Below are 15,828 nucleotides of genomic sequence, written 5' to 3'. Positions count from 1 at the left end.
CACTAAAGTCCTGCTAACTGGTATATAATTTCCTTTCTTCCACCTCCCTCCCTTCTTAAAGAGTGGAGTGACCTTTGCAATTATACATTACTCTGGAACCATTCCAGAATCTAGTGATTCTTGGAAGATCATTACTAATGCCTCCATGATTTCTTCAGCTCCTCTTTCAGAACCCTGGGGTATAATCCATCTGGTCTAGGTGACTTACCTGATTTCAGACCTTTAAGCTTCCCAAGCACCTTCTCCTTAGTAATTGCAACAACATTCACTTCTATTCCCTGACACTCTTAATTTTCTGGCACACTGCTAGTATCTGCCACAGTGAATTCTGACACAAAATACTTATTAATTTTGTCTGCCATTTGTTTGTCCCCCATTACTATCAGTGTCACTTTCTAGCAGTTCAAAATCCACTCTCTTTTCACTTTTACTCTTTATATATCTAAAAAAAAACCTTCTGTATCCTCTTCTATGTTAGTGTCTAGCTTACCTTTGTATTTCATCTTTTCTCTCCTTAATGGCTTTTTAGTTGCCTTCCGCTGTTTTTTTAAAAAATTCCCAATACTCTAATTTCCCACTAAGTTTTACTGTATTATATCTATCCTGCACCTTCCAGACTGCTCCCAGAAACTCCAGCCATTGCAGATCTGCCATCATCCCTGCTGGTCTTCCCTTCCAAGTAGCTTTGGCCAACTCCTCTCTCATGCCTTTGTAATTCCCTTTACGCTAATACTGACACATATGATCTAAGCTTGTCCCTCTCAAACTGCAGGGTGAATTCTATCACATTCTGATCACTGCCTTCTTGGGGTTCCTTACCAGAGTAGTGTAACGCTTTATGGCTTCAGCAATCCAGGTTCATCCACACCACTGTCTGTAAGGAGTTCTGCCTGTGACTGTGTGGGTTTCCTCTGGATGCTTCAGTTTTCTCCCGCATTCCAAAGACACAAGAGTTAGTAAGTTGTAGGCATGCTATGTTGGCGCTGAAAGCATGGTAGCACTTGTGGGCTGCCTCCAGCACATTCTTGCACTCTGTTGGTGACACAAACGATGATTTTTTTTTTCCGACTGCAACTTTTAAGAGAAATTTGGATAAGCACATGGTTAGGAGGATATGGAGTGCTGTGGTCCAGGTATGTGTTGATGGGACTCGGCAGAATAACAGTTCACCGCAGACTATATTGGTTGAAATGCCTGGTTCTGTGCTGTAGTGCTCTATGACTATGACTGAGAGTTGGAGAGGCAACATCTCTAGTATCAAGGGAGAGAAAGAGGGGTGACGCAGGAGCCCAAATTTATTGGTGAACTGAGAAAGATTTTAAAATGGCAGGTGAATGAATCTTTTGACGAATTCCATTACAATCATAAATGTCCTTAGATTTGCTTTTTTGTGTATTCATAGGCAAGTAGGCAACGTTCCCGCTAATTACTTTTTTACGGCTGCATAGACCCTCAATTGCTCTGAGTAGGAAATTTTTACACAGCTTGAAAACTACATGGCACTTTAAATTTTTTTGTGTAATATGCATGTTATGAATATTTAGAAGGAAGTTTGAAAAATCACATACTCTTGATTTTACTTATTAATGGAGGGGTATAATGAAATACAGTGCAACAAAGGAAATCTTTCACATTTTAAACCTGGACAGCATTGGGCCTCAACGGGCTGGCAGTTTATTAATAGTGGACTACTGAGTTCCATTCTGTGTTTATTGTTACACTGTCAATGTAAATACATTGAAGCTCTCAAATGTTTCAAAGTAAAGGTTGTACATTTATCATTTAGCAAATTTATGGATTATATTCATTAACAATTAATTACAGGGTAGTTTGCAATTATTTTCAACATTTTTTAAGTTCAGAATTATCAGGCCCTGATAAATCCCCAGGGCCTGATGGTCTGCATCCCAGGGTACTTGAGGTGGCTCTAGAAATCATGGACACATTGGTAATCATTTTCCAATGTTCTATAGATTCAGGATTAGTTCCTGAGGATTGGAGGATAGCTAATGTTATCCCACTTTTTAAGAAAGGAGGGAGAGAGAAAACAGGGAATTATAGACCAGTTAGCCTGACATCAGTGGTGGGGAAGATGCTGCAGTCAATTATAAAAGATGAAATAACGGCACATTTGGGTAGTAGTAACAGAATCGGTCCGAGTCAGCATGGATTTACGAAGGGGAAATCATGCTTGACTAATCTTCTGGAATTTTGTGAGGATGTAACTATGAAAATGGACAAGGGAGAGCCAATGGATGTAGTGTACCTGGACTTTCAGAAGGCCTTTGATAATGTCCCACATAGGAGATTAGTGGGCAAAATTAGAGCACATGGTATTAGGGGTAGGCTACTAACATAGATAGAAAATTGGTTGGCAGACAGGAAACAAAGAGTAGGGATTAACGGGTCCTTTTCAGAATGGCAGGCAGTGACTAGTGAGGTACCGCAAGGCTCGGTGCTGGGACCACAGCTATTTACAGTATACATTAATGATTTAGATGAAGGGATTAAAAGTAACATTAGCAAATTTGCAGATGACACAAACCTGGGTGGCAGTGTAAAATATCAGGAGGATGTTAGCAGAATGCAGGGTGACGTGGGCAGATGCATGGCAGATGCAGTTTAATGTGGATAAATGTGAGGTTATCCACTTTGGTGGCAAGAACAGGAAGGCAGATTACTATCTGAATGGTGTCAAGTTAGGAAAAGGGGAAGTACAACAAGATCTAGGTGTCCTTGTTCATCAGTCACTGAAAGTAAGCATGTAGGTACAGCAGGCAGTGAAGAAAGCTAATGGCATGTTGGCCTTCATAACAAGGGAAGTTGAGTATAGGAGCAAAGAGGTCCTTCTGCAGTTGTACAGGGCCCTGGTGAGACCACACCTTGAGTATTGTGTGCAGTTTTGGTCTCCAAATTTGAGGAAGGACATTCTTGCTATTGAGGGAGTGCTGCGTAAGTTCACAAGGTTAATTCCCGGAATGGCAGGACTGTCATATGTTGAAAAATTGGAGCGACTGGGCTTGTATACACTGGAATTTAGAAGGATGAGAGGGGATCTGATTGAGACATATAAGATTATTAAGGGATTGGACACGTTAGAGGCAGGAAGCATGTTCCCGATGTTGGGGGAGTCCAGAACCAGAGGCCACAGTTTAAGAATAAGGGTTAGGCCATTTAGAACAGAGCTGAAGAAAAACTTTTTCACCCAGAGAGTTGTGGATCTGTGGAATGCTCTGCCTCAGAAGGCAGTGGAGGCCAATTCTCTGGATGATTTAAAGAAAGAGTTAGATAGAGCTCTTAAAGATAGTGGAGTCAAGGGATATGGGGAGAAGGCAGGAATGGGGTACTGATTGTAGATGATCACCCATGATCATATTGAATGGCAGTGCTGGCTTGACGGGCCGAATGGCCTACTCCTGTACCTATTGTCTATAATTATATTAGCATAATTTCAAAATTATATTAAAATTATATGTAAGAAATTTTCCAGCTTCACGACAACAAAGGCTATGTGTGCAGGAGCATTTCAGTTACTGTGTGGCCACGTACCTGTGCAGCTTAGAGAGAACTGTACACATAGGAGAGAGAGGGGTGACCTTGTGGAGGAGTATAAAATCATTAGAGGGTGAGGGCATAGGATCTGGTTCCCAGGGATGGGGTATCATAACTATTGGGCATATTTTAAGTGATAGGGGAGAGATTTGATTGGAATTGAAGGGAAATATTTTTTACACAGAAGGTTTTCTGCATATGTACTGAATTGCCAGAGGAAGTGATAGAAACAGGTACCTTGACAAGATTTGAAAGGCACTTGAGCAGGTGCATGGATAGGAAAAGTGTAGGGGTATACGAGCCAAGCATGATCAGTTGGAACAGACTCAAATAGGCAACTTGGTTGGCATGGACCTGTAGGGTCAAAGGACCCATTTCCATTCTCTTTGATTATGAGTTCACAGAACATAGGAGCCCCTAGCAATGCTCATGTTTATTGACTATATTTGATTATCCCTGAACAAAAGAGCCAGTTTAGACTTGAGCACAATGGAGCATCTGGGGTCTACAGACTAGGAAAGAATGGCAGATTTTCTCCCCAAAGAACAATAGTGAACCAGAAGCAAGAGAAAATCTGCAGATGTGGCAAGTCCAGGCAACACACACAAAATACTGGAGGAACTTAGCAGGCCAGGCAGCATCTATAGAAAGAAAGTACGGTTGGCCCTCCTTAACCGCGAGGGATTGGTTCCGGGATCCCTCGCAGTTACCAAAATTCGCGGATGCTCAAGTCCCTTATTCAACCTGTCTCAATGCGGTGGACCTTGGGACTCAGCGGAACCCCAAACCTTATTTAACCTGTCTCAGTGTGGTGGACATTAGGACCCAGCGTCAGAGCTCTGAATCTGCAGTGTTTCTGTTCATGAAAATAATCATGATCACAATTGAAAATAAAGTGGAAATAATAAAGCGATTGGAAAGAGGTGAAACGCCATTGGTCATTGGAAAAGCATTAGGCTTCGTCGGTCAACGATCTGAACAATTTTAATGGAGCATGTGAAAGGCTCTGCCCCGATGAAAGTTGCAATTATTACTAAGCAACACATTGGTTTAATTAGTGTGTTTTGGGTTTTTGATCCTCCACGTCAACTCGGCACGGTGGAGAGCATACTCGGGAACGGTCTGTCACTGGGTCGAACTCAGGAACTTCTGATCCCGAGCCCGGCACTGAAACATACGTTCTTAAGTGTTTTATATGCATAGAAAGGTTAAATATATACTATATACTAAGGCAAACGTTTGACGCTAAATACTACTGGATGTACCTGTTCCGACTTACTTAGTTAGATAACTTACGATTTTTTTCAATCCTGATCCATGATAATCCACACATATCTTCCCGTATACTTTAAATCATCTCTAGATTACTTATAATACCTAATACAATGTAACTGCTATATGAAATAGTTGTTATACTGCATTGTTTAGGGAATAATGACAAGAAAAAAAGTGCTCAAACAACAAGTGCTGGAAGAGCACTTCTGGGTTTTCATGATTCACGGTTAGTTGAATTTGTGCATGCGGAATTCACAGATAAGGAGGGCTTACTGTACAGTCGATGTTTCAGGCTGAGAACCTACGGCAGGATAGTGAACTGGAAAAGATTTTAACGATAATCTGGTAGTTTCACGATAACATGCACTATGACTAACTTTCCTTCAAATTCCAGATTGGTTACTCAAATAATTAGTCTGTATCATTGCCAACTTTGTTTTGTCTCAAGCCCAAAGCTCATAATTCTTTGTTTCTCTTCCACTTGCAGGCGGATCTTTTGTCCCACAGTAACTGGCAGTCCACTCCCACATTGCCCCATTTTTTCCCCAGTAGCATGCCTCCTCTGGCAGCATTCCCTCCTGTTGCCTTTTACGCACAGCAAGTCCTGCCCACTCCAGGTTTTCCAATGGGATTGGGACGTACATCAGATGTTGAGAATCGTGGTGCTCCAGCTGTAGTCAGCTCAGCCTCAAAACTGGAAAAACTTCTCAGCAAACTGGAGTCAAAGTTTCCAAACTGCAGCAGGTATGGCTACCTCAAACACCAGACTTGATTGGGCTCAGTGGGAATTTTAATTAAATTTTTGTGGAGCTTTGCATGTCTTTCTCTCCCCCCCCCCCCTTTTTTTTGTGTTTGTCTAGGGAGAAGGCTTCATTTTGGAATCTGACAACTTTAAACCAATTTATCTGGGGAGTATTGGAATGTTAATGAGGCTGTGGGTGGGATGGTGGAAAAAAGTAGAGGATGGATCCAGTTGCCCAACAGAGACTGAATAGGCTGATCACTGATTCTTCCTCACACTGTAGTGGTTCGATTCTGACCTCCGACGTCTAAAGTGTAGAGCTTTTATATTCACCTATGACTTTTGATGTTGTTTCTAAGTGCACCATTTTCCTCCTACGTCTCAAAGGCTTTTGGGATTGGTGGTAAATTGGCCACTTTAAATTACCTCTACTGTGTAGTTAGGGAGGAGGAATTGATAGAAGAGGGAATGATCATTCTAAGGTTAGTTGGTGGTCATTTAAAGCCACCAGGTGGAAGGATGGTTGTGGAGACTGGATCATTGGGGCATTTAAGGAGGAACTGGATACACTTTAGGAAGACAAGACATAAGATGTAGCAGAATTAGGCCATTTTGCCCATCAAGTCTGCTCCACAATTTGATCAGAGCTGATTTATTTTCCCTTTCAACTCCATCAAGGAATAAGAGCTTTTGGGAATTGGAGATGAGGTCTGGTGCAGATTGTCCATGATCATATTGAGCAAAATGATTTACGAGAATGTTGTCAGGATTCGAGGCCTGAGTTATAGAGAGAGCCTAGCTGGCTTGGACTTTATTATTTGGAATGTTGGAGATGGAAGATGACCTTATAGAGCTGTATAAAATTATGAGTGGCATAGTTAAGGTGAATTCCCCTCCATTGATGCTGCCTGACTTGTTGAGTTCCTTCAGCATTTTGAGTGTTGCTCAAGATTTCCACCATCTGCACAATCTCTTGTGTTTATAAATGTTTTTCCTAGAGAAAATGAATCAAAAACTAGAGGGCATAGTTTTAAGATGAGACAGAGGAGACTTAAAAGGCACTAAGGGGCAACTTCAGGTAGAGGATGGGAAATAGATGGAACAAGCTGCTGGAGGAAGTGGTTGAGGCAGGTACAGTAAAAGCATTTAAAAAAAAGTTTGGAGGAATATGAGCCAAACACAGGCAAGTGGGAATAGTTAAGATGGGGATGTTAGTCCGCATAGACAAGTTGGGCCGAACAATCTACTGTCCTTTCAGTCACTGCACTGTAAACATTGTAAACCACATTTTATAATGCTGTTTAAATTGTAAATCTGTACTTAAACCTTTAACTTTATTTATTTTTTTTATTTTTATTTGTTTAGTGATACAGCATGGACAGGCCCTCCGGCCCAACAAGTTCCACCACCTAGCAACCCACATATTTAAACCTAGCCTAATCACAGGTCAATTTACAGTGACCAAGTAACCTACGAATTTGTACATCTTGGGACCATTGGAGGAAACCCACATAATTCTTTCTTCTTTATAACTGTTGAATGTTGTTGTATTTTGTTCCTTATCATGCCAACAGATCACAGCAAATTCCTAGTACATGTAAATGAATATAGCAAATAAAGTTGATCCTTGATCCTATAAATGCTGGGTCAGGTTGAGGGGCCAAATGGTTTCCTCCTGCTTCTATTCTCTTATGATAGCGAGATGCCAACTTGGGAATAACAGGTACTCTGAAGGCCAGCAGAAACCTCATGAGTTGAAATGGTCTCCCTCTATTTCTAAAGGGGCTTTATGATTCCTTAACTTACAGCTTCCTCTTCTTGACAGAAAGCAGCTTACGCACATCCTACAGCAGATAAAGACTTCACGTGGCACTATAGCTGGCCTCTCCGTCGAAGAACTAATCCAACAAATTGCTGAGTGCCTCAGTGTCTCAAACCAGGTAATCTCTGGACCAAGTGTCCAAAATTCAAACCAGTACCTGCCCGGTCAAATCTGGCTCCTTCCCCCTTCCTTTCCAGTCCTGATGATCTTGGCTCAAAGTGTCAACCATTTAATCCCCTTCATAAATGCTGCCTGACCTGCTGAGTCCCTCTACTATTTGGTCTGTGTTACATAGTCAGAAGTTGATTACTGACATTGTATTACTTCTCTCCTCATTGAATTTGATCTTTTTTAATAGCTTCTGTTTGGGACAAAGCAACTGTACTAAATTAATTGGACTTATTGCAATCAAAATTGGAATTTACTGGGTGTGAGAGAACCATTCTTGCTGGTTGTCAGAGTGATGCAGTAATGAAGTGTGCATGGAGAGCAGTCAGTGATGGCTAAGACCCTGAGAACGATTTAAGAGTCTCTGGTTTATGTGTCGCCTCTCAGCACTTGATTAATCGGACTTCTGAAATAATCACCTCATTCACAGGGTTATGGCAAGACTCTTAGCAATGTCGAGGAACAGGGGGATCTTGGAGACTATGCCCATAGATCCTTCAAAGTTGCTGTGGAAATTGATAAGGTAGTAAAGAAGGTGTATGGTGTATTGTCCTTTGTTAGTTGGTGGATTGAGTTCAATGTTGCAGTTCTGTTTAAAAAAAACCTGGTTAGAACACGCTTGGTATATTGTGTTCCGTTTTGGTCACCTCATTATAGGAAGCTTTAGAGAGGGTGTAGAAAAGATTTATCAGGGTGCTGCCTAGATTTGAGAGTGTATCTTGTGGTGATAAGTTGAACAAGCTAGGGCTTTTCTCTTGGAGTGAAAGAGGATGACAGGTGACTTGATAGAGGTGTAAAAGCTGATAAGCTGATCAAGTGGATAGGCAGAGACTTTTTCCCAGGGTGAAAATGGCCAATGCAAGGGGGTATAATGTTAAGATGATTGGAGGAAAGTATGGAGGGGATGTCAGGGGTTGTGTTTGTACATGGAAAGTGGTGGGTTCATGGAACACACTGCCAGTGGTGGAGGTAGAGAGATTTAAGAGAATCTTGGATAGGCACGTGGGTGACTGAAAAATGGATGGGTTGCAGAAGAGAAGGCTTAGATTAAACTTCAGTAGGTTAGGCAGAACCTCATGGCCAAAGAGCCTGTGCAGGTGGCCCCAGTTTTTCGAACGTTTGCTTTACGACAGCTCGCTGTTACGATTAGTACCTCTTTTTGCTAACCAAAGAGGATTTTCACTTTTACGAAAAAAAGATGCCCACTTTATACGTGTGTTACCCCGAGAAAGACTACCATGACCGTGAAGCCTTGTGCAGGCAGTTGTGTGCGTATGCTTGTACATGCTGATTTTTTTTTTCTCCACATCGCCGATTTTGATAAGTGAAACTACACTGTACATACAATATTTCTATTTTATATAGGCTGTATATTTATCATATCATTCCTGCTTTTACTATATGTTAGTGTTATTTTAGGTTTTAGGTGTTACTTGTTTTGATTTGGTAGGTTATGTTTTGGGTCTGGGAATGCTCAAAAATTTTCCTATATAATCTAATGGTAATTGCTTCTTCGCTTTACGACATTTCGGCTTACAAACGGTCTCATAGGAAAGTTCTGCCTTCGGATAGCGGGGGAAACCTGTACTATGCGGTGTTCACTCTCCCTTCCCGGTAGTCTTGCCATATTCTTAAACCTGTAATTTGGTTATAGTCACTTTATCATTTCATTTTGCAGTGCTTCAGTTTGCACTATTAGACTTGACACCATTCCGTTGTCATTTGCTTTTGTTTCTGTATTCATTATTACAATGTATAGTATTTATTCTGTGAGCTTCACGTTCGCAAGGACCTTCATTGCACCCTGATGCAGGTGACAATAAACTCATTAGAGTCCAGTGGCACAAATGACAATGTCAGTACAGAAAGTCAAAGCAAAGAAACACAATCAGATTTATTAGCACTGACATATGTTGTGAAATTCGTACAGTGTGATATAAATTGCTATTTTTTATATAATCTCTTCCTAAAATATTGAGTGTGTGTCTTTGGGCTTTTTTTTACCTCCTCTCTGTTAGTAGTAATGAAAAGAGGGCATGTCCTGGGTGATTGGGTCCTTAATCATGGAAGCTGCCTTTTTGAGGCATCAGCTTTCGAAGATCTCATCGATGCTGGGGAGGCTGGTGCACATGATGGAGCTGGCTGAGTTTCCAATTCAGTAGCTTTGCAAAACTGCAAACAACATCCCCTATTCTAAGCAGAACATTGTCTCCAGAAATGGGCTGTTCACTGGTGCTCATATAGAGTGCAGGATAGTTGGACAGTAATTATATTGCTCAGTTTTGATTACACCAGCTTGAGTGATGGTAGAATTATTCAATCACATTTAACAGTGTTGTTAACACGTAACTTTTTAAAAGAGAAATAGTTTATTTAGAGAGAAGAAGCTTAATTACGATGTGTATCTGTTTTCAATGCTAATGAATCTTAACTTGAAGTGTGTTTGCTCTCCTCATCGAACAGTCTCTTCCGTCGGCCCCCCCTGGAGTTTCAGTCAGCTTGCCTGGGCGCTTCCCACCAGCTGTTGTTCGGACCAGTCCATACATGTCCTTGCCTAAGAGCAGAAGTGGAACTCTACCTTCATATCAAGAGAGGCCAGCACTGGTTAGTACACTGCCTCATCTTCACAGAGTGATTTTTTTTTCTTTTTTTTTTGTCATTACGCACCTTTTTGTAAGTAACTTTGTCTGTAAATCATTATTTATCAAGGCTTCCTTTGTTGCCAGCTTGGTAAATAGTTGAGAAAACCATGGGTCAAGGTTTGTGTCCAAATAATAAGTTTAAAGAGTGTTGTTTGTCATTGCACTTGGCTTAGTCTTACATACTGGGAAGTTGAAGGAACTGTCAATGTAGTGTTCTCACTCAGGTGTAAGAGAACTCTGAACTAAACACTGAGGTAAACCGTAGTCAATGAAAACCGGATCGCAGTAAGATTAACCGTTTACTGTTCACTCTTCCACATTAACGTATGGTGAAAACTGTTGATAAAACAATACAAAATGTATACAGTATTTGTTTCCTTCTTGATATCACTTTTACATCGTAAATACTTGCAAAAGTAAAACTACAACAACTACATTACGTTAAAGTACAGCATACGGTCAGAATCTACCTACGCCATTGACTGCTTTAAATACACTTCAACACAAACTATCCACAACTCTTTAACTAACGAAAACATAAACCTTATCAACCGTCATTACTTTTAACAGAATCAGTGTTAACATTTTTAATTCAACACATCGATTATCTCATGAACTTACGGCGTTGCTTCACTGATGTTTCTAGTGCATAGAAAGAAAACTTTTCTTGCACTGATCCTGCACATGTGAGCCCCCTCCTTCCCGGTATTTTCCCACAAGACGCGGTGAAACCAGGTGTGATGTCATCACATGCCGTGATATATCACCGACAACGAATTTACTTTAAACAATCTTAACTTTAACTAGAAAATGCTAACAAACGAATTAATAAAGTGAAAATATTATAAACTAAACAAATGCCATAAAGGCAACACAGTCAAAATGCAGAGTTTGGGTACAAATTACAAAACATCATTACATAATGACCTGAATTCGTCGCGTGCTGTTAGACTGTTAGCATTAATGGTGCTTTAAATATAGAATATAAAACAATAAAGCACAGTACAGGCCCTTCAGCCCACAATGTTGTGCTGACCTTTTAACCTACTCTAAAAACACTTAGCTCCTTTGTAGCCCATAACCCTCCATTTTCCTTTTATCCATATGCCTATCTAAAGTCTCTTAAATATCCCTAATGTATCTGTGTGTACCACTACTCCCAGCAGTGTATTCCAAGCACTTGCCACTCTTTTTTTTTATAAAAAAAACTTTCTGACATCTCCCCTCAACCTTCCTCCACTCTCCTTGAAAGGATGTCCTCTGGTATAAGCCACTGCCACCTGGGGGAAAAAGATGCTTCCTGTTCACTCTATCTATGCCTCTTACAATCTTATTTTAAATCTCTTTAAAACGTAACTTGACAGATTTGTGCTTGCCTCGTTTTCATGGCCCTTTTAGAATAAATTGCCAAGTTTAAAATATGCCCACTGGCTTAAAAATGAATTGAATTCTTCTGAATTTCAGGTACCTGGGAGTCCCCGCCTATGTTTGATGTGTCAGAAGGTTGTGCCTGTCAGTGAGGTGCATCCAATGGCTTGTTTGCACATTGTCCACAAGGAGGTGAGTGCCCTGTTTTCTCCTATTAATCAAAGTATTAATTTTTCACTTTCATTAGCTGTGACTTGGCAACATCCTGGTTACCTGCATCAGAGAGTAGAAAAGTTCCAGGCTGTTATTTCCAAGTCAGCATCTAGGATGAAAGATGAGTGAAATATCCAATGAAATATTAAGTCAAAACCTGTTTGACTAGTTGAATATTTTGAAAAATAGCAGAACAGATCACCACAGAATCGAGGCTAATAATCAAGTTTTTAAAACACTGCTGTTTGTAGGGGCTTGCTTTGCACAAATTGTCAACAAGATAACTAGTGTTACAACCGTAACTAGTTTTCAAATGATCATGTGCTACTCTGGGTGACTCGGGAAGGGTTCCCAACTGACAATTTTATTTATAACTTGGAAAAAAAATTGAATCAATTTTTCTTTTAGGTGATGTTTTTGGACTGGATTACCTTTCACGACCTAGCAAAACAAATGAGCATTATAACAAGTACAAATAGTCTAAACTGGAATAGTTCATCACAAGTTTATGTTATCTCAATTCTGTATTACAATTCATACGTAGAATCTTGGAGCACTACATCACAGGAACATGCCCTTCGGCCATGTTGATGGTCTGTTAAGAACGGGCACAGGTACTTGCGTACACCTATTGGAGTTTGGCTTTGATTGTACTTTGGACTTCAATAGCAGTTTATAGGATTAATCACTGATCATCAAGGCCAGTCTGAATGGGGGAAAAAAAATCTTACTTTTGACATTTTGCTTCCAATTTGGCTTCAAGCAGAACTTGCACACCTTCCGTTTGTGGGATAATGGAAAATTATAGCAACTACGCAACCTATTAGTTAACTTCTGTCCATGACAACCCAAAATGAGCTGGTGAGACTGCTCCATGCCTCAGGAGGTTATTGTAGATGTATCTCCTTCCACCTGATCAACACCATAGAATTATAGAGCACTATAGGACTGAAACAGGCCCTATGGCCCACCTAGTCTATGCTAAACTGTTTTTCTGCCTAGTCCCATCGACTCACACCGAGACTTACCCAAACTTCCCTTAAATGTTGAAATCAAACTTGCATCCACCACTTGCACTGGCAGCTCATTCAGCACTCACACCAGTCTCTGAGTGAAGAGGTTTTCCCTCATATTCCCTTTTAACATTTCACCTTTCACTCTTAACCTATGACGTCTAATTTTAGTCTAACCCAACCTCATTGGAAAAAGCCTACTTGCATTTACCCTATCCATACACCTCATAATTTTTATACCTCTGTCAAGTCTCCCCTCATTCTCTACCCTTTTGGGAATAAAGTTCTAACCTATTCAACCTTTCCCTATAACTCGGGCCCTCAAGTCCCAGCAACATCCTTGTAAGTTTTCTCTGTACCCTTATTGATTTCTTTCCCGAAGGTAGGTGATCAGAACTGCACATAATACTCCAAAATAGGCCTCCAATGTCTTGCACAACTTCAACATAACATCCCTACTCTGTATTCAGTACTCTGATATATAAAGGAATCACTTTTGGTTGATAAAAAAAATTCTTCAACTCCCCTCTTATCCTTCTGCCTGTTACATTAAATCTCTTCTTCCCAGTTATTGACCCCCATGTGTTTCTCCTTCAGCGGTCTGTCCAAATCTCCCCTTTTCTGGAGAAATTCCTAACCTGCCCATTCTTATGGCTGCAGTTCTCCAGGGATAGAGCAGTGTTCTAAAATCTCTTCCATAGTCTCCAGTCTGTACATCCGTACTGTGATATGAGCAGAACAATACCTAGTACTCTGATCCCATTGCTTTTATGTGATTTTGCTCTGACTTCCCAGGTCTTCACTCTGTGCCTTGTTCCAATCAGAAAGTCTCCCCTTATCTCCAGTCTGGCTTTGATCTATTCTGTCCCTTATCATGGTTCATATTTGCCTTGCAACTTGAAGGAGAACATATGCCTCATTGGGTTTATGCCGGTTCTTTGAGTGAACCTATCAATCCCATTCCCTACTGATTTTGCCTGTAGCGTAATTGCTCTATTGTGCTTTCCTGGTATTCTCTTCCTAGCTATCTAACTTACAGATGCTAATTAACATGCCAGTGAAGAAAGATGAGAAGTGACCCGATAGAGGTGTACAAGATGATGAGAGGCATTGATCATGTGGATAATCAGAGGCTTTTTCCCAAGGCTGAAATGGTTGCCAAAAGAGGACATAGATTTAAGGTGCTGGGGAGTAGGTACAGAGGAGATGTCAGGGGTAAGTTTTTTACTCAGAGTGGTGAGTGTGTGGAATGGGCTACCGGCGACAGTGGTGAAGGCGGATACGATAGGGTCTTTTAAGAGACTTTTGGATAGATACATGGAGCTTAGTAAGATAGAGGGCTATAGGTAAGCCTAGTAATTTCTAAGGTTGGGACATGTTCGGCACAACTTTGTGGGCCGAAGCGTTCTCTATGTTTCTAAATTTGGGATATGGAGGAACAGTCATATTGAGAGGAACAAGCATGCAAACTCCACATAGAGAATGTTGGAGGTCAGGATTAAACCCAGTGCTGTTAAAAATATGAGGCAGTAGCTGTACTTGTACCACTGTTCTGCTCTGTCCCTGTCCTCATTGCCACAAGTCTCCTAACTGCAGTGTCCTAGTGATCTGCCTTGAACTTAAGGTAGTGATTTGGATTGAAGCTTGGATGCAGAGGGTGGCCACAAGATGAACACTCAGTCACAGATGACTTTTTTTCTTCAGTACCTGGCTTCTCCTGTTAGATGCTACTGCATGCAGTTTATGTCTAACCAGGATTTAGAGATGAAATTAAGTTCTGTGTTGTAACTGACCATTTAGGTCAATATCAGCAGCTTCCAGCTTGACAGGTCATTACTGATCCCTTCCAGAAGGTCATGCTGACAGAGTGCAGGTTCCTGCAGTTATTGCTTTCATCTTTAAACAAAATGCACAACATCCACTAAGAGAAACATAATGATAAAGCCACTTCTGTCCTTGCAGATAATTGAGTAAGCCTTCATGATATGCAGCATTTTTATATGATGTGACTTTTGCATCGTCATACCAGCTCAGGGTGTCTCACTTATGTGACAGTATCACAATTTCTGTTCTTTAACCAGTGTTATCTCATTCCCCCAGTGCATCAAGTTCTGGGCACAGACCAATAAAAATAGCAGCTGTCCTTTCTGCCCCACGCCACGGTGATGAGCCTTTCTGGACCCTCTGGTTGGAAGAGATGCAGGAAAATGGAACTGGACTTCGAGGACTATGCCAGAACTGAACAACATGAACTATGTATGTTAAGAGAAAGGATCCACACCATGGGAAATAGATGGATGCATTTTTGGCACTTTGCCCACTTAACCAAAATTGACACCAGTATCCTGAAAGTGTTATAAATGACATTGAAGTTGATGTTACACTGGTTCAGCACACTTTGTATCTTGGGAGCAAAGGCTAACATTGGGGTTTTCATTTATCTACCTGAAGAATTAAGCTGTCTTTGAATGATCAGCCCAAAGCATTAATTCTGATTCTCTCCCCAGAGATGTTATTTGACCAGTTGAGTATTTCCAGCATTTCATTTATTTTGAATTTATAGCATCTGTATTTGATTTGGTTTTTATGTTGATCTGTTTGTTGTTGGCCATATTTGAAGTGCCGTAAACTTAACTGTTTGCTAATTAGAAACAGTGGTGCACAAGACGTTCCTTAATACATTACTTTGCAGGGCTGAGTTTCTGCCTGAAAATAAAAAGGAACAGGTCATATTTTAAAGTATTATCACTCCAGAGCAGAACTATCTCCAAGTATCTGGCAATTTCTCCACATCATGTATCTTAATTAAAGAAATACTTTGACTAATTTAAAGTAGAGCTTAAATTTGGTAGTTTACTGTGTGCTTAGGAGCAGCTCATTGTTCAGGTCTTGTGCTTAATCATATTCCGTAGACTGTTTTAATGATTTCTGTAGATACACTTGATATAATTCTCACCGACTGGGTGACCATGATTAAATTGAGGGTAGATGAGCCATTCACCTGTAAAGGCATCACAAATTTGAGGTCAACCT

The 15,828-nt window shown here is 40.7% G+C and overlaps 1 protein-coding gene across 5 annotated transcripts in view; it reads left to right on the top strand.

Moving 5' to 3' along the window:
* rnf214 (ring finger protein 214) overlaps positions 1–15,621 on the top strand; it is a 62,084-nt gene extending 46,463 nt beyond the window's left edge. For all 5 annotated transcript variants that reach the window (XM_059956839.1, XM_059956837.1, XM_059956838.1 and 2 more), the window contains 5 exons: positions 5,315–5,571; positions 7,395–7,509; positions 10,023–10,163; positions 11,666–11,761; positions 14,896–15,621. In XM_059956839.1, the coding sequence (XP_059812822.1) occupies positions 5,315–5,571; positions 7,395–7,509; positions 10,023–10,163; positions 11,666–11,761; positions 14,896–14,961 (675 nt within the window). In that variant the 3' untranslated portion in view covers positions 14,962–15,621. The remainder of the gene's footprint in view (positions 1–5,314; positions 5,572–7,394; positions 7,510–10,022; positions 10,164–11,665; positions 11,762–14,895) is intronic.
* The last annotated feature ends 207 nt before the right edge of the window (positions 15,622–15,828 follow it).

This window comes from Hypanus sabinus, chromosome X2 (genome assembly GCF_030144855.1).
Source record: "Hypanus sabinus isolate sHypSab1 chromosome X2, sHypSab1.hap1, whole genome shotgun sequence".
In the NCBI taxonomy this organism is placed as follows: Eukaryota; Metazoa; Chordata; class Chondrichthyes; order Myliobatiformes; family Dasyatidae; genus Hypanus; species Hypanus sabinus.
Note: the sequence above shows the minus strand (reverse complement) of the source record. Positions and strands in the feature narration are given on the sequence as shown.